Source organism: Daucus carota, chromosome 2 (genome assembly GCF_001625215.2).
Source record: "Daucus carota subsp. sativus chromosome 2, DH1 v3.0, whole genome shotgun sequence".
NCBI classification, from domain to species: domain Eukaryota; kingdom Viridiplantae; phylum Streptophyta; class Magnoliopsida; order Apiales; family Apiaceae; genus Daucus; species Daucus carota.
In genome coordinates this window covers 46,515,034-46,534,174 of record NC_030382.2, presented here as the reverse complement: position 1 = coordinate 46,534,174, position 19,141 = coordinate 46,515,034, and the positions used below count along the sequence as shown (strand labels likewise).

The window sequence follows — 19,141 nt, the reverse complement described above, 5'->3', positions numbered from 1 at the left end:
TGGTAGAAAATAAGAATGTCTTTAATTTTAAGACTACCTGAAAATATAAAAATTGTATTTTCATATAAATTTATATTATTATAAATCATAAATAATAAATTATATAAAAGTAATATTATTTATATTTATGTAAAAAATAATAAAAAATATTATATTGAATAATCTATTTTTACAAATAATATTACATTGTATATGTGATTGTTTACGTTAATTAATATGATTTTTTTTTGACAAATAAGGCTTATAACCTTACAAATGAGTATTTGTTCTAAGATTAATTTATAAACAAATTATAAATTGTAAAAGAAAACTACATAAGTTAAGTTTTAATGGTTTTGAATATTAAATTCTTATTAGATATTTACATAATTTTTTATACAAAAATCAAAGATTTAAGATAAATAAATAAATAAATAATTTATTTAATCAAATTAAGTACTATATTTATATTATTTAAGATAATATAAATTGTACGTATTACCTTACAAATCTTAAATATAAATTGTATTTTATCTATGATTTTGTTAGTTTGAATAAATATAATCCTATTTCTATTAGGATTACTAAATAAGAAAAGAATTATCTTATCTTTAGAATTCAATAAGAAATACCAAATAAGAAAATAACTGTATCATCTTTAGAATTTGATAAGAAAAGAGTTGTATTACTTTCAGAATTCTTAAACCTGAATTTTTGAATTATAATTATATTTTCTATCCGAAATTTAAGAAAAATCAGAAGACTGAATCGAACAATTCTAGAGACGCCCGCATCCTCTTTTATATATATATATATTGATGTATAATCAAAATAAGAATTTTGGTTCTGTCAAAAAAAAAAGTAAGAATTTTGATTAGATATTATCACTTTTCATAATTATATTGTATTTTTATTAGTTATAGTAATTTTTTTTTTGAATAAGATGTTATTTTATTATTATTTTTGTCAGGCTTTAGATGTCATAATTGGATTTATTTTTCCCTCACATATCTTTTTCCTACTTAATTTATCATTCTCATATTTTTTTTTTGTTTGCTTTGATTTTCTGGATCTTGGAAAAAGATCTTAAGGGTTTTCTTATCATACTTTAAAATCTTCTTATCTAAACATCCGGAAATATCTTTGGCTTTGCGTATTTTTCGATTAGATGATAAACTTTAGGAAATTTATCAAATATACTACTTTTTAGGATCTTATTTGCAAAAATACCATCTTCCTAAATTAATTGCATATTTACTAAACTAAGTTTCTAAATTGCAAAAATACTACCCCTCCCCCTCTCCCCCTGCAACTAAATGCAACTTCATATGCAACTGAATGCCTGATTTCAAGTTCCACTTTTCAAATGTCATTTTCGACCAGATTTTCAGAATATATATATATATATATATATATATATATATATATATATATATATATATGGATTCCAAGGATGAGGTCGAAAATGACATTTGAGAATTGGAACTTGAAATCAGGCATTCAGTTGCAGAACGGAGGGGTAGTATTTTTGCAATTTAGAAACTTAGTGTGGTAAAACTGCAAATAGCTATTCTTGAGAAAAGTAAATTTGCAAAAATTTACTTTTTTCTATATATTTATGAAAAAACCCCTAAACTTAATTGGATGAAAGTAATCCCTGATGCGGATATTGTGGAATATTGTATATATGATACAACTCATCTACGAGTATGCAGATTCTGATTTCTTACAAAAAAAAAAACTTGATATGTATTTTAAATTATTTTATATTTTTTATAATATTAAGTTTTTCTAAAATTTTGTAAAAGATATTTATAAATTAAATTATAAAATTATAGTTATATAAAATTTTATAATATATACTTGAAAGAAAATAATAAAGAAACGAGAAGCAACGTGGAATTCTCAGCAGAGGATAAGTTGGACAAAGAAAAACAAGGAGCACCTGGCCAGCTAATGTACTGCTACAGCCTACACTACGGTCCAAAAAGATTGAGCATGTTTGATTTATACGAAGATTAAAAAATAATACTAAAAATAATAATTTTAATGAAAAGTTGATAAAGTGACGAGTCCTATGAAAATTTAATAATAGATTTGAAATATCGGAAGAAATTAATTCGTTTCATAGTGTTTATTTGATAAAAGAGAGTATAAAATACAGTAGTAATGGATATTAAAAAGTAGACTAAGTAGTGTTCAAAAATAGTTTATTTAACAAAAGAGAATATAAAATAGAAAAATATTGAATGTAATAGTAAAAAATATTGTTTAAAAATAAAAAAATATAATAAGTTACATTCCAAAAATAAATAAGAGTCAATTAAAAATAGGAGGAAGGAAGTATTACTCATCATGAAACGTAAGTTAACATCGCAAGAACAGGAAAGAGGCAGAGTAGGCAAGATGGTCCGGTGGAGAACAAACAATATACTCGTAAAATTAAATTTCTACGCTGTTACGAAAATATATGCACCCAGCACCAGCAGCCGGATCAAACTCACTTGGGGCCTGGGGGTGTTCTCAGGGCTGTAAATAAAGTTGATACGTTCTATAACCGTTCGGTGTTCGGTTCGAAAAAAGCTCGGTTCGAGCTGTGTTCGATTCATAAACGAGACGAACTTGAGCATAATTTTAAGGTTCGTTTTATAAATGAGCTGAACTTGAGCACAGTAGAGTTCGACTCGATAGTTCGCGAACAAGTTCGAATTATGAGTTCGTGAACTTGGCTCGTGAGCGTAGTTCGTGAGCGTAGTTCGTGAACTAGCTCGTGATTAGGATGTGAGAGTTTTATTAATGGATGATTTATTATGAATTTATGATTTATTATGAATTTATGATTCCTTGGAGCATGAATATTTTTATGATTCCTTAGAGCATAAATTAAAATATTGTTAGAATTTTAATTTATTTTTTTAATTAAATTAAATAACAAACAAACTCGTAAATAAATTTATGAGCATAAGCTAGCTCTTTAGCAGAGTTTATTAAACAAGCTTGTGAACAAAATTAATGAGCGGTTGGTGAGCAAAAATTCGTTTGACATGTTCGTGAGCGTAAGTTAATGAGCGGTTCTTGAGCAAAAGCTCATGAGACATGTTCGTGAGCGGTTCACGAGTCGTTCGTGAACAGAATTATTCCTTAATGAGTCGATCCTCAAACAGTACTTTTGGCTTGATCCAAGCTCGAGCTCGAGTTCGAGTTCGCTAATTTCTTAACAAACAATGCACGAGCACTCTAGAGTTCGACTCGGCTCATTTACACCCCTGCTTGTTCTTATTTGATCCAGCGCTTTCTCATCTAAAGTCGTAAGTAAGATACTCCCTCCGGTCCTTGTCATGAGTCACATGGATTTTTTTCACTTCTATGTCCTTTTGACCACCTATTTAAATTTTTTTTTTAAATATTCTCTGTCTAAATTAAAATATGAGACATATATTTTTATTTTAAAAAAGAAAATTTTAAAAATATTAATTCTAAGCATATGGTCAGAATTTCTAGATTTGTGTGTAAAAAGTCAAAGTGACTTGTATATAGGACCAGAGCGAGTATATAATATCGAAGTAATCAAAATATAAAAATATTAATTACCACATTTAAATCCGTAAGAATCGAAGTTCTTTGAATTGTTGGTATATAAAATTTATATTCTAATTCATAAGATTATAAATGATTATTAAACAATATGAAGATATTACTATACACAAGTAATATCACATTTAGAATAGACTTGTCTTCCTTAAATATAAGCCCAAGGGAAAGCCCATTTAGAATAGATTTGTCTTCCTTATTTCATCCTTTCGAATTCTCACATTTGCATTTGATTGAGATTTATATAAAAAAAAATTCATTCATGAAATTCAAAATTATTCAATAAAGATCATTTAAAATTTATTAAATATTTCGTGACAATTTAATAGAGATTTTAAATTATACTACAAAATCCGGTAGTATATAATCAGTATTTTAAATTATACTTCAAATTCGAGGGTATTCGGATTGTTTATAATTTATTAAATCCGATGGTATTCAAATGCTAATGATTTTATTTTGGATTTAATAAAATAATAAATTTTGCGGGATTTCTTAGTGTATTTTAAATTTTTTGAAATCTCGCCGAGATCCGTGAGATTTTGAAGTATTGTGCTTTCAACTTAATCCTAAAAAATTTATATCAACTCCCGAACATTTTATCAATAATCCGTACAAAATCAAAATCATATATAATCCACGTGATAATATCTTAGTAACTCTTGTTTTCAATAAATATAAATTTTAGATATACAACCTCTTATTACTTTTTATAATATATATAATTTTAAATATCAACTTATGTTCTCCTGCTTGACTGATTCGCATGTTTTTATTTTTCATGTTGACTAAAAGAGATTTTATGGATTTGCTTGAAGTCAACTTGATCTTCTTTTAAGGTAAAAAAATTTTATTGTCTGGATTTCCTGAATATGTCTTATATGTTTTTAATTAAATGATATCTTTTCTTTGATGAAAAGATTTTCATCTCAAATTGTATACTTTATAAAAAATATATAAATCGAGATTGTTTGGGTGAGTTTAAAAGACTTATTATTTAAAGTATTAAAGTAAAGTATAAATTAGATCAAGTTAAGACTTATAAGTGATTACAGTGTTTGAAAAAAAAGTAAAAATTATCAAACAAAAATCAATATTCTAAATTTATTAATTTTATTTTTTACACAGATGATACAAATAAATGCTTTCAATTTATAAATGTAGAAGTCCATCGAGTTTTTAAGCCCTGTCACAACACCCACGTAATCTTTACACGAATAGTTCATACGACTTCACCTTGGCGGTCTTGATCAAAAAACAACCCATCAGGAGAGTACACCACAAAAAATTGAATTCTGATGGCATCTTTTAGGACTCCTAGTCTAAATGGGAAGCGCATTAATTGGACATGTCCAGCTTGCTTCTAAAATCTGTTGTTGCAGCTGCATGTCACACTGTAACAGATAAATAATCTTTAGATTTAGAATGGGAATTATCAGATCGACTGTGTTTAAAATTGTAGTGTTTATTAAAATAAAAAAGCCCGAATGAAAATGGAAGTGCACATGTACTCACCCTGAGCACTGTCTGCAGTCTGCACCTTCTTATTCAACAAGGTATATATATGTAAGACACCTGCGCCAGACACATTTTAAGCTGACTTATAAGTTGTGCAAAAAATTCAAAGGATATTCAAAGATTCACAAGATCATTTTGTTTTCACGGTTCAATTGTCACGTTAATAAAAATCGATACATGATAAGACCATTATCTATATATTACCTTGAGAAACGAGTACAGATTTCTTCCTAAATTGTTCTCTTCTTTGCAGATACATCACTATGTACATGGCTTGCATAATTTCATTGCTTTGCAGTTGGATTGAATCCGAACCTTTCATTTTCCAAAAAGGTGCCGGATATGTAAGAGTTTGTGCCAGTTGTAAGGGTTTTGTTTTGAGTTGTAAAGGGTTTTGGTCATGGAACACAGAAATATGCATCTCTATTTATACGTGATGCAAATTATATAATAGATGAATGTCTTGAAATCTATTAGATTTAATTGGATTTCATCGGATCTTCTGGATATCTTTATACAATCAATTTGATATCTTTACTAAATTTTGAATTAAAAGTTGAGATTTATCACATTTAATTGGATTTGATCGGATCGGGATATAATATATTTACTAGATTTTGAATCAGATAAAATACTAAATACTCCAAATTCCAATTTCTTTTCTTAAAAGATCACAATATTTGATTGTTTTCACTCATATTTTTATTTAGAATAAATAGAGAAGTATTAGTCAAATCAGAGTATATCAATAAATTAGTAAATTTTAGGAATTAATCAATTTTTTTGATAAATCAAATTTCACTGATTAAATTGAATTTATGATTAAACTTATCCTCACGCAAATTGACACAAAAAGTGAAAGGGCCCATCCCATGTACTAGTAAACTCGACAGTGGTAAATCGTAAATAATGGCAGGCAGCTGATGCAGGCGATGACTGGTACAGAAAAGACAGCCCACCCCACGGCCCAAGTACTAGATGTCCTCCCGGCCTTATTTTCTGCCCAGTAAATTCACCCTCGCCCACCATTCAATTTGAAAGTAGCTGGAGCAATAAATATTTTAATTTATTTACATGGGAGACGTTACAGTTTCAACTGTCAACAACATACATCGATCAAATAAAACACACGTAGCAGAATTGTCTCGAGCCCCGTCAGCGCTTCATTACACGCGTCTATTACTGGGAGTAGACTATTTACGGACACTCCAAATGGACCGGACATAATAACCCCGAAAACCTTCAAAACATAGCGCATGTCTGGGACGGAGTGGGCGGAGCTTTGAATATAAAATCGTCCTCTATTTTTCTTAATCCATTTATGTAGAATGTCAGAAATATTTATAAAAATTTAAGAATATTATTTTTTATTTCAAAAATTCAACACTTTTCTCAAACAATTTAATCACTTATAAATCTTAATTTGTTTTTATATTCAAGTCAATCTATTTACTTTAAGCGGTAAACACTTTTTTTAAATTTATCAAAACGACTCTATATTACTTATTTTATCCACTCCATATATTAAAAGGATAGCGGTGTAAGTAATCGACTATTAGTTTTAATATCGAACTTTCTAGTATGTTTATTAGTGCATTTTCTCTATTTTCAAATATTTGATGTTTAGTTCTTTGACCCACAATTCTAAGACTGTAAACTGTATGTTAAAAATTATTAGTTTTAGCTTTCAGAAAAAATTATTAGTTTTATATTCTTTTTTTTTAAATAAAAATATTAAACTTATACTTTATTTCATCAGAAACAATAAATTAAAATACAAGCTTTAGCTATGCCGTCAATGTGCTCAAAAACCAAACATTAACTATTTGAAGATAGAGGGATTACTAAATTTTATAAGTTTAATTTATTTTGATTAGTTGATATCTTTAATAACAATGGACCCTAAGCAAAAAACACATCAATTAAAACGAGCTAAATATATAAAATTTAGTGTTTTAATATATTTCATGGTACACATCACGGACACATACTAAGACGAATCAATTACTATGTTTTACTAGTTACAAAGTATCTTGAAGGTAAAATATTTTGGATAAGTATTTTTACAATCACATTAAACATTTTGAGTTATATTTTCTTTCAGCAATATGCTAATAATATACTGCGATATTCGGAACTATATAAAAAATTAAATTTATCTGATACTGGTCAAGCAAGAACTATTTATATGTGGGAATGTGAGAATAACTATTCTATACTTTTCAAAAATAAAAAAAAATTATTTTATAAATATTTCATATTACCGACCATGTATTTTTATTCTTTATTGATATTCTCAAACCAGAAGTCCAGAACGTGCTAATATAAATAATTTTCACATATAATTAATTTAAAATTAATTCATTATGCAGTACTATACGGAGGGAGAGAGAGACCCGGAGAGAGTTGGGTGGGGTAGAAGACAAGAGAAACGGCTTGGTGTTCCGTTTAAGTTTTACTACACAAGTCTTTACAAATTACAACCGCCTTGCCTGCCTGCCTCCCATAAACACATACTAGCACTCAACACACACACCTTTTTACATTTCTCTCTTTTGCAAATTTTCTCTCATTTCCTTTTCAGCCCATGTGCTCTTTCTATTCTCCCATGGGTTATTTTTAGCTCTGCATTTCATCTCCCATTTCTCATTTTCTCTAATTTACCGCAACATATCTAGGCCTATCTGCTTTTCAACTCCTTGTTTTGTAAAATATCATCTATATCTATATCTTTTCAAAAACATCCACTTACCCGATTGCTCAAGTTAAATATCTTCATCATTCTTCGGGTTCTAATTCACGGTTTAGTGGTTTGATCCTTGGCACAACATTTGATATACATATAGAAGAGAAAAACAGACATGTGGAGCTTTACCAGATTTTGTGAGAAGATATATAAAATGGCAGAAGGAGGATCTGATTATTGCTCTAAAAAATCTGATGATTTCTGTGGGAATGCTTCTGGTGAGGTAAAGATTCATTCTCTTATGATTCCAATTCAATCTTTATGAACTTTCTTTGCATATAGATCTGATTGTTCTGGGATTACATTGCTGAGACTTGTTTGTTTTGCAATCTTTCACTATATTATCTGGTTTTCTCCTGTAATAGGTTAAATTTCTGTGGAACTGGGTGAAATTTGAGCATGTAAAAGCCATGGTTTATGGTTATGTATGTTAATTTTCAGAGTTTAAGTCAAAATATTTGAAATCTGAAATTATTGCTCAAACTTCATAATCGGTTATCATGTACACAAGTTGATTTTTCATCATCTACAGCACACCTATATTTATGTGCTGTGTCTTTTCCTAATTAGTAGTTGTGATACCTTGTGTGAATTATATTACCTAGAATAAGTGTGCCTTTTACTTAATTTATTAACAAAAGGCTTATAAGATGCCTTGTTGTTTTAGAGTAGTTGAGTTTAATTTGTAAAACTCTGGCATTTGCCAAAGGTGTTTCGAGGTGTGCATATGTGATGACCTTGAACGTATTTACATCCTGTATTTAGGTTTTCCGAGATGTTCTGTCTCTTTTGTCCAGGCAAAGGCTGGCTTTTAACAAGCTGAACTACATGCTTGTAAATTTGATTGTGCTTTTTCGTTTCGTTTTCTTTACCAAGTGTACTAAAGAAAATGTATTCTCTTAATGGCAGGACCCTGTGCGTGTTTTGAGCATGACAAGATTACGTTGTATTATGCGTGGTATAGATTTGAAAATGTATCTCTTCCTACTAATATTGATTCCTACATGTGTCTTTGGTTTATATGTGCACGCTCAAAAAGTTACATACTTCTTGCGGCCATTATGGGAATCTCCTCCTAAACCATTTCATGAGATTCCTCATTATTATCATGAGAATGTATCGATGAATAATCTGTGCAAACTTCATGGATGGGGTACCCGGGAGTACCCAAGGCGAGTGTTTGATGCAGTGTTGTTCAGTAATGAGGTAGATTTGCTTACTGTGCGGTGGAAAGAATTGCATCCCTATGTAACAGAGTTTGTGCTTCTTGAGTCGAATTCGACTTTTACTGGATTAGAAAAGCCCCTGGTCTTTGCCAGCCACAGAGATGAGTTTCAGTTTGTTGAGTCACGGCTGACTTATGGCCAAGTTCCTGGCAGAAGTAAAAAAGGAGAAAATCCATTTGTCGAGGAAGCATATCAACGACTAGCACTCGATTATCTTCTTGGGAAAGCTGGTATTCAAGATGATGACTTGTTAATAATGTCTGATGTTGATGAGATACCAAGTAGGCACACTATCAATTTACTGAGGTGGTGTGAGGACATACCACCAGTACTTCATCTTCGGTTAAAAAACTACCTGTATTCTTTTGAGTTTCTTATGGATAATAACAGCTGGAGAGCTTCAATTCATAGATATCAGACTGGGAAGACAAGATATGCACATTATCGCCAGTCTGATGACATCTTGGCAGATGCGGGGTGGCATTGTAGCTTTTGCTTTCGCCGCATCAGCGAGTTTATATTTAAGATGCAAGCATACAGTCATTTTGATAGAGTGAGGTTCACTAAATTCTTGAACCCTAAAAGAGTTCAGGAAGTCATTTGCAAAGGTGCCGACCTATTTGATATGCTTCCTGAGGAATATACCTTCAAGGAAATCATCGGGAAAATGGGTCCTATACCACATTCCTACTCCGCCGTCTATCTTCCAGCGTATCTTTTAGAGAATGCTGACAAGTACAAGTTTCTCTTGCCAGGAAATTGCATAAGAGAAGACGGTGGCTGATAATTTCTCAAGGGCGTTTGGTTGTCCACTTTTGTAAAAATTGAAGATGCAGCTAACATGATTGTGAGGGGGTTTTTGGTCCGATCAACAGATGACTGCAATGTGATCATTTCATTTCATTCTTTGAAAATATTTCGAAGGTTCTATAATTTTCTGGAGTGCTATTTGTATATAACATGAAGAGAGCTGGTTTTGAGTTGGGAATGAGCACCCCCCCTCCACTGTAACACTGGAATTCTGCTAGGGGATGGCTGTGCTGGTATGGCCTGGAACTTCCCCACACCTAAGAGAATACACCCTTGAAATCCAGAATAATTTAAGCCCACTTTGTTTCTAGAAATTTTGAGACTGTTGATATGATCTGTACTTTGGTTTTTCTCATTTATTCTTAATTCTATTGATCATGAGTGCTAATTGCACTAAAAGATCATCTTATTCTTCACATAACACCTCCTAAACAGTCTGTTCCAGTGCAGCCCCACACATACATGAGGTAGTTGTGTTTATTAATTCCTACAAATATGAGTTTTACTGTCCTATCACGCTGTAAATGCTAGTGAAATTTGTTCATCCATTTGAGTAGAGGGCCGAGCCAGCTAGCGGACATGGACAGATAGATATATAATATTTTATACATAAAGTTGAGAAATGCGAATAAAAGGGTGAATGATTAAGCATGTATGCCCCCATTATTAAAGTGTACATGTGTACCATGAAGTTGTAAGCATGTCTTGTTGGCCATTTGAATTTTCATGTATTCGGTCAGCACTCGCTGCCACGTGTTTTCCAATTCAGTCTTGTCAGACTCCAACGACTAGTCAGTAGTCCTGGTTTACTGCTTTTGCTGTAAACTTGAATTTGTCAAGACTAAGGAAGATGGAGGTGAAATTAAGGGAATATTTTCTCATAAGAAAAATCTTGAGTTGTTCCAGTACAATTTTGTTACTAGATTTATGTATCGGTTACATATATCACTATATATGCATTGTTAATCTGCACACTTAAAATTCATCATGTGTGCTTGATAAAGAAATAAAAAATTGTGTACATAAAGATTTTCTCAACATACGAATTATAATCATCATCACAATTCACCATTAGCAAGGTTGAAGCCGTTGTAAAGGGTTTCATGCTGGCTACCATTCAGTTGAGGACCGTGCAAAAGGGGGAGAAGATGGATACAGTTTGTTGTTACTTTTTAGATTTTTTAGGGTACGATTGCCTGGCACTTATAATGTAATATATTATATTACCGGTTTCTTTTTGGTATATGCTATTAATTTTGGATTTTTTTTTATGTATAATATTAACTATAGATTTTCGATGAAAATGTAAAAATTATTGTATTTTTGCACCCATTTTCAGATTTTACTATCTAACTGTTATTCTTGCGGGAAATATGCTGCTTATAATTGGTTATCATAAATCAATACTCTATTTGTCATGGAATTGCAAATATGATAATATAATAATATGAAAAGAAATCAGAGATTTATGTAGCTTATGGGATGATGATGATGTTGGTGACTTGGCCCCAAAACCTCTCTGGCAGTACTTATTTATTCTACGCCTTGAGATGTTCAACATGTGCACATGTTCTTGTGCTGTTTTTTATTCTTTTCATTTTACTACTTTCTTATTTCAATTCTCATAGTAATTAGGATGTTGAGACCGGACTACAGATAAGACATAACTAAAGTTACTGGTGTCGACCAGTGAAGGGAGACTTGCCTTGGAACTCGAATCAACATTTTGGGTTTGAACTCGACCAGATCGTAAAATTTGGTTTTGATAAAATTCAATATGTTTAAACCCTATTTAATAACTTAAATACTCCCTCTGTTTTCAAATATTTGTCGTTTGACTTTTGTGCACACACTTTTAAGTGCATTGACTGCATAGCTAGAATTAATATTTTTAAATTTTCTTTTTTGTGAATTAAAGTATAAGATTAATATTTTTATTCAAAAAAAGAAAATTTTAAAAATAATAATTTTAAGTATGCAGTCAAAGCTCTTAGAAATGTGTGCCAAAAAGTCAAACGTCAAATATTTGAAAACAGAGGGAGTAGATGTTAGTACTATACATTCAAAATAGCTCAAAACTAAACCACTTAACTCAGTTAACTACATAACAACAGAATATAATCCACCAAGTGATGTCTTAAACTAGCATTAAGAACTTAAAGTGAAAGTAAAAATAATATTATGATGATCTCTAAAGTGATTAAATGAAATATTGAAGGAGGATTAAATTAGTGTTGAAAGTCATCAAGCAGAAGTTGATATTAATTGGGGGTGGGGGGTAAAAGTTCACCACAACAGAATATAAATCCACTAAATAAAGAAAAATGAAAGGAAGACTAGACTCTAGAGGGGATGCATGAAGATACGAACAGAATATAATCCAAATGGTGTAACTAGCATTTAGAACAAGTTAAAATAGAGAGAATTTATGAAAACCTCTAAACTGATTAAATTGTATATTTAAAAGAGTACTGAAAAAAGAGAAGATATGTGTCCATAGTGCAATGAGGTCATCTAGAAGAAATTGCTAGTATCAAACCCTGGTAAAGTGTGCCACCGTATTATATGCATCAGACATGTTATCTATTTCATGTGACAGTGTTTTAAGAACATCAGGAACTAACCCAAGAAGAGGAGAGGGTGGATGTTTAATTCTAAAGTACGAGCTCAGACACTAGTTAGCACCGCTCAGCAGTTCTGGATATATGTAACTCGGGCAGTCAGCACAGCAAGATGTGGCAGATTGACAGATTCTTGACCATGAGCCTCTGCAAACAATTAAGAAAGACAAGTAATTTATATGCCAAAGTAACATGAGTAATTACAGATAAACTAGATGGGTGTTATGGGTTTTCAGGAAAAAATTGTCAAGTCATATAAATGCATGGTGGCCTAATAACTAATAAGTAATAACCTAATAGCTTCAAGAATAAGCATTCTAGATTCTTTCTAAAATCCAGGAAGGGAATGAAGTTCCAAGGATCTTCTAATCCTAATTCGAGAAGGAACTGACAAGCACTAGGTCTGCTACTTTTTAGCCATGAACAGGTAGGCATGGGATGCTCCATATCTGATAAGAATTACATAGCAACACTATAAAAGCACTCACAATAACAGAGAAAAGTGCAAGCTCAATAAACCCAATACAGAAAATGGTTCTACAAGCAGATATCTATCCTGGTGGCTACAAGCAAGAGAGCTACTCGCATGATGGTTACTACTCCTCAGGCTATGGCCACTGCCCGAGCATGCACATGTACACTACTCCATACCTGGGTTCTTCTCATATGATGCATTCAGGTGGACATGGCCCATACCACCAGATAACTACTGATTTCTACAGCGATGGCTTAAACGGGCACATGTCATCAGCTTTTACTACCGACAGCAATTTAAACCATGGAATGCCTACTGCCAACTACGGAAGTTCTTACCATGGGGCTAGCAGCAATTTTAGCCATGGAATGCCCACTGGCAGCTATGGAAGCTCTTACCATGGGGCTAACAGCAATTTCAGCCATGGAATGCCCACTGGTAGCTATGGAAGCTCCTATCATGGGGCATCACCCAGTCCCATGGGATCAAAGATCGAATCAATGAAGCATGAATATAACAATTATAATTATGGCCGCCCAAGCATGCTTCATACCCCTATGCATGGCGGCCACCAGTCAGCAGAGTGGAAACTCAAGTCAATTGAAGATGATGACTAGAGATGCTATTCGTAATAATTAATCATCATGTCAGAAATTTGCAGACATAATTACTTGGAAATGTCTTGATCAGCTTCTCCACAGAGAATTTTGTGGTAGTTATATTAATATGTATTTCCAACAAAGCCAAGAATTAAATAAATTTTAATGGTTATCTACTAGAAACAGGAACTTGTGTCTATTACACTGCCATATTAACATGGTAAGAAAGTAGGAACTTAGGTTTTCACACTATGAAGTTGCATATAAAGCTTAACATATTATAAGATTGCCCAAGAAACACAAGGTAAAACTAAGCAGTTCAGCTTTGGTATCACCATATGACCAAAATTGTATCCGGAACTAAATGTCAAAACAGTTTAATTCTAAATTACAGGTAAATTTCCAGTTATGAACTCAATAACATAAGTACATTATAAAGTAGAGGTATTTAGAAAATATTCAGCAACTCAATAACATATAAGTTAATTATAAAAAGTAAAATTATAAGTTTTCTGCTAAATAGTATAAATTATGTCTGCTTACCTTGTATCAAAGAATACCGGCAAGTAACATGGACACCCATTCTGCTCTATCATCACCATTAAGACTGTAAAAGAGGTCAAGTTTAGAAGGATCACAGATAATTCTTGTAGCTGCTCGAAGCCGTGCTTGTAAGCTAAGGTTTGGTAATTTCAACAATTCTCCATTCAGATTTTCTCTTTTTTTAGCAGACCCCATATCCACTGCTGCTTGTTGTCCAACATGTCCACATAAGAGATTAAACTGTTCTTCATATCTCTTGAGGAAGGCTTCGAGGATCTTGACTACTTCTTGATATTCATATAATCCATCACTATGTCTTCTCTTTCTGTTAGTTTTTATTTTAGATGACGAGCCATCTTCAATATTCATTTGAGACCCTTCAGCATCATCAGATGAAACTTCAACACTATCAGATTCATAAACTACATTCTCTAGAAGGTTTCTTTCCTCCCCAAGCCCTAGAAGCCCAATCTCCACGTCCTCCAACCTACCTTTGTATTTCCCGTCTGAGCCATCAGTCCGAGCATTATTGTCTACCTTCTCACACACTATCTTCCTGCCACCAGATTCAGTCCTAACAACTTTACCATTGGCAATTTCAATTCCTTTACAAGCATTACCTCTAATCAGTTGACCAGGATTGTTACACTCCTCCTCACCCTCCAGCACCTTGTCTGCGCCATCAGCCGTCTCCGTGCCTCGTTTTTTCCCATAGATGTTACACAAATCATCATAATGAGGAAAACGCTTATTTCTCAAACTTTTTGCATCAGGGTGAACCTACAAAAACAAGAATCCATATATAAAGACTTACAACCTATCACAAAATCAAATCACAGGTACTTAACACAAAACCAAAAACAAACACATTGACTTAGTATACCTTCACCCAATCCTTCCATATACCATCATCTTCACACCTAATAGTATGATTCTCATCGTTCCAAAATATACCACTCGCACCTCTCATATTAGTAATTGCATCACAATGCTTCTTCAACGTTTTAAGCCTTGACTCAATATGAGGATTGGCCTTCAAGTCGTGTCCAGGAAGCTTAGAGCTGAGCTCTTTCTCGAGAACACTAGTGTAGCCATTTCTAAAAGTATTGCCCCTTTTCCATCCAGTATCACATAACCGCATGAGTGTGGCCACCAACACCTCATCTTCATTCTCAGTCCATTTCCTCTTGGGAGCTTTAGTTCTTCTCCCATTGTTATTAGCTTGTTTTTCAGCGGATGCACCAACCATTGCTAACACAATTCACATAACTATTTCACTAAAATTATACGTTTACAAATTAAAAACTAATAGTAAAAAATAAGTATTAACAGATATATATGTAAACATCACACTATATGCATGAATTTATTCATTCGACATTGACAGGCATTGCATATACATGGAAAGTTGTAATCAGTGTGTGTAACAGAATTGAATTGTGGTGATTTACATGGTGATAAAGTAAAATAGAATGATTGTAAGTAGGATCATAATAAATAAACGAAACAGAAACAGAATGAGAAGATTAAGAGCGAGAACATACATTTGGTGTGCCAGTGTGGTGAAGGGGGTTAGGGTAAAGGAGCGGAATAGGAATGCAGTGATTAAGTCCAGGTCGCCCCCAAACACTGGAATAGAATCGTGCCTCTGTTAAAACAGAACACACGTGACATAACCCATCTACTTTTGGGGTTTTTTTTATAAAAAATACTTTTGGTGCCTTACAATATAAAATAAAATACTTTTGGTGTTTATTCCGAGATATCATCCATATTAACCTTCAAATTGCGTGAATTACCTTTTGTGGCTCGGAAATCTTTTTATTCCTACGATTCCTAATTGGAGGCTAGCTGGCAAAACCGGTATGGAAGATATCACAGGTACCGTTTTTATTCTCTGAATATTATTCTGGTCAACGATTCATTCACGATTAAAAATAGTAGTATCAGTTATTTTATATTGTCTCCATGAGGCTGAGCACATAATAAATTTATAAATTTTTTTTGTTTTGTTTCGCTTACATTATTTGATAATGTATATTTCTTACATTTATAACGATCATACTAATCAAAAATATCTAAATTCAAAGATTTTAGTGGTAGCATGTGCCTATGGACACCTTAAAAATATATATTCCCTCCATTCCTCTATTTTTATAATTTTTTTACTATTTAACATGTATTATAATATATTTATAAAATATAATTTTATAATTTATTTTTAAAACATTAAATATTTGAATATTAAATTTTATCTAGAAAAAATAATAATTTATGAAATTATATTCTATAAAAGATGTAAATTACGTGTCAAATTCCATCTCTCTGCATAATCAATCTGGGATCAAAACGTATATTTCAAGACTCAAGAAAACAAAAATTCATAATTTGCCAATATTAAGAATCAAAACACACAAATTCCAATTACTTTGTCAAACGATGTGATAACTGATAATCGAACATTTACTTTTCTAAGTTTTGAAGAAATTTAAAATAATAAGAAAAGAATGAATGACTTTTATACTCGGAATCGTGGACAACTTCTTCCTTCTAGTTTTGTTCTTCCATATCCCCAGGAATCTTTGTCCATATGGGAGCTGAAGATTGAAGAAGCCGAGTCATTTATCGGGATAAAAAAAAAATTAATGTTCTAATTGATAACTCCAAAATTTTAATATAATTGGATGGATTAAACTAGGTCGAAAGCTTTTAATTTTATTTGTGCAGATCACATCGAATAATATGCATTTGGTCTTTTTTGGATGCAGTAAAGGTCCCCGATTAGTATTGTGTTTTATATTAAAGTTCTGAACGCTATATAATTCAAATGTTTATAACGTGGTCCAATACGAACACTGGCGTCTAAATAAACTGCAATTCGATAAGTTTTTTAAGTTTAAGATTTGATGCTTTGTTCGATTGAACTGAATGAACCTTCTTCTTGGTCATCAGAGTTGTGTCAAATATGAGTTAGGCATCAACTTGAAGATAGATTACTCAAAAATGTCATGCGCCAAATGCAAATGCTTCTTAAACAAAACCTAAAAGGAGATTCTCCTGAGTTTCAACAGAAGAATACACAAGTTTGAAAAACTACCTTATCCTTGTGCTATATATAGCACATCAATGACAATCACTTATCATATCCTTTACAAACTCATTCATATCCTTATTGTTTTGTGCCCTTAACTCTTGAAACATGACTTTCATAACCTCGTATTTCGACCACAATGGCAGTGGTCATCAGAAACTGTTAGAAACACCGCACAAACTGGTTGATGCTCCTCCTTATTCAAGCATTTACATGACGTCTCGTGGATTTGAGGCTCCTACAAGGAGGAACCTACTGCTGAAATATGAATGTGCAAATCGCGGAAATGCTCATCCTGGTGTCACGGTAGAGAATAATATTGATGCTGAAGCTGAAGATTTCATTAAGCTCAAGCATAAGAATTTTCTACGCGGTGCTTAATGTTAACTGGCATTCACTGACATTCAAGCCTAGATCATGTTATATATTATTTGTATACTTGCTGTTTCTTCCTTTGAGCTAGTGTGTTTTATTTTAATCTTTGTAATTTCTTCCAAGCCTTTGGCTTGAATGTGTGCTAATTACATTCTATAATTGAGAATATAATTCTAAATAAATTTGTTTAACGCTTATTTTATCTATACCGTTTATTGATTTCACAGCTGCACAAACATTTACATTGTACAACGAATTTTATGAGTACAAGGAGTAATTGCGTAAAATATAATATTTACCACAGTGTCTGTTTCAGTGTTTCACGTAGAGTTAAACCTTGTGCTCTGCCTGTTGATCGCCTGAACGAGAAGATGTTTCTGCAACAATTTGATCTGCAGATTTTGCATGCATTCCTGCACCAAAATTTTCATTTTTCCTGATCTCTTCTTCGATATGAACATCATCCTCAATTGTTAGCATCACAACTTCTGTTCCCCGAGGTCCTTGTACGATGTCTTCCTTAATCTTCATATGTTCATCTACACGTACATTGTCAGCTTCTTGAGATGCCTTCTTCCGGTACTTGATAAAGCAACACAAGGCAAACAAGACGAACGCCAGGAAGCAAAAGCCCCCTAGTGACACAAATACCACAACTATAACAGTTGAATCACTGTCTGATGCCATTTGATTGTTTTGAAGGTATTGAAGGTTTTGGATGAGTTTGTTGTGGAACATCTGGTTTTTGCTGGAGCTTATTTGTAGTGATATTTCGATTGTGTTGCAGTAAGAGCATGCTTTCAAGTTTCCAGTAACTTGTCTCACATTTTAAGATTCAGAACTTGCTGTAATATATTAGATTAGAAAACACTCCTGCAATGTCTTAACATTAGAGAGTGCTACTCAAGCAAATTACCTCATCACTTTACTCTGTTTTCAATTTAACAATAGTGAATCATAAATGTGCTATTAAATGATATATATTAGATTTGTTCTGAAATTTCAGTTAAACTGAATCAACTAAACTGAAACTCTTGCTTTCAAATTTGGTCGCTTTTTATGCAGTAAAGGTTTCTATTGGTATTTGTATTTTGGGTCCGGATATCTGACATACATATGTTAGTAGCATATGTCGGGGGGAAACAATGTACAAGGTTGCTACAGTATCATTCAGCGGAAAATTGCCTCATTCTAGGTTTTTCACCTTCAATGTTTTTTTTCCGCTGAACGTTTGCTAGTATTATTCGTGTGATCTGGACCAGCTGCCTTACATAGTGTCAATATCACATATTTATTAATGCAAAGTTTCAATGCCTATATAATTCAAATGTTGAAAACGCGGTCGAATAGGAATATTGGCGTATAAATAAATTGCTTTTTCAAGTTTGAGATTTGATGGTTTGTTCGGATTGAACTGAATGAACCTTGTTCTTGGTCATTAAAGTTGTGTCAAATATGAGTTGGGTATTATATTAAAGATAGATTACTCAAAAATGTCATGCGCAAAATGCACATGCTGCCTAAATAAAAGCTAAAAGGAGATTCTCCTGAGTTTAAATCAGAAGAA

At 32.3% G+C, this 19,141-nt stretch overlaps 4 protein-coding genes across 6 annotated transcripts; 2 read left to right on the top strand and 2 right to left on the bottom strand.

Annotated features, from left to right (window-relative positions):
• Positions 1 to 7,626: 7,626 nt before the first annotated feature.
• Positions 7,627 to 10,246, top strand: LOC108206266 (uncharacterized). Its single transcript, XM_017376511.2, has 2 exons — positions 7,627 to 8,057; positions 8,744 to 10,246. Exons 1-2 carry the CDS (start codon positions 7,950 to 7,952, stop codon positions 9,842 to 9,844), a joined length of 1,209 nt encoding a protein of 402 aa, XP_017232000.1. The 5' UTR covers positions 7,627 to 7,949; the 3' UTR covers positions 9,845 to 10,246.
• A 2,049-nt stretch (positions 10,247 to 12,295) lies between these two features.
• On the bottom strand, positions 12,296 to 15,818 carry LOC108206271 (uncharacterized). Of its 3 annotated transcripts, none has more exons than XM_017376519.2 (4): positions 15,653 to 15,818; positions 14,992 to 15,385; positions 14,109 to 14,888; positions 12,296 to 12,638 (listed from the first exon to the last, which is right to left on the bottom strand). In XM_017376519.2, the coding sequence occupies exons 2-3, from the start codon at positions 15,355 to 15,357 to the stop codon at positions 14,115 to 14,117; spliced, it is 1,140 nt and encodes a 379-aa protein (XP_017232008.1). In that variant the 5' UTR covers positions 15,358 to 15,385; positions 15,653 to 15,818; the 3' UTR covers positions 12,296 to 12,638; positions 14,109 to 14,114. The 3 variants fall into 3 exon arrangements, with proteins under 3 accessions (XP_017232008.1, XP_063943907.1, XP_017232007.1); XM_064087837.1 differs by having other exon boundaries at positions 14,992 to 15,377; XM_017376518.2 differs by having other exon boundaries at positions 14,992 to 15,359; positions 15,653 to 15,815.
• LOC108206273 (uncharacterized) lies at positions 12,901 to 13,750 on the top strand. Its single transcript, XM_017376520.2, has one exon. It carries the CDS (start codon positions 13,023 to 13,025, stop codon positions 13,581 to 13,583), a length of 561 nt encoding a protein of 186 aa, XP_017232009.1. The 5' UTR covers positions 12,901 to 13,022; the 3' UTR covers positions 13,584 to 13,750.
• A 1,938-nt stretch (positions 15,819 to 17,756) lies between the features above and the next one.
• On the bottom strand, positions 17,757 to 18,320 carry LOC108208164 (protein TRACHEARY ELEMENT DIFFERENTIATION-RELATED 6). Its single transcript, XM_017378661.2, has one exon. The coding sequence runs from the start codon at positions 18,310 to 18,312 to the stop codon at positions 17,905 to 17,907; it is 408 nt and encodes a 135-aa protein (XP_017234150.1). The 5' UTR covers positions 18,313 to 18,320; the 3' UTR covers positions 17,757 to 17,904.
• Between the last annotated feature and the right edge of the window lie 821 nt (positions 18,321 to 19,141).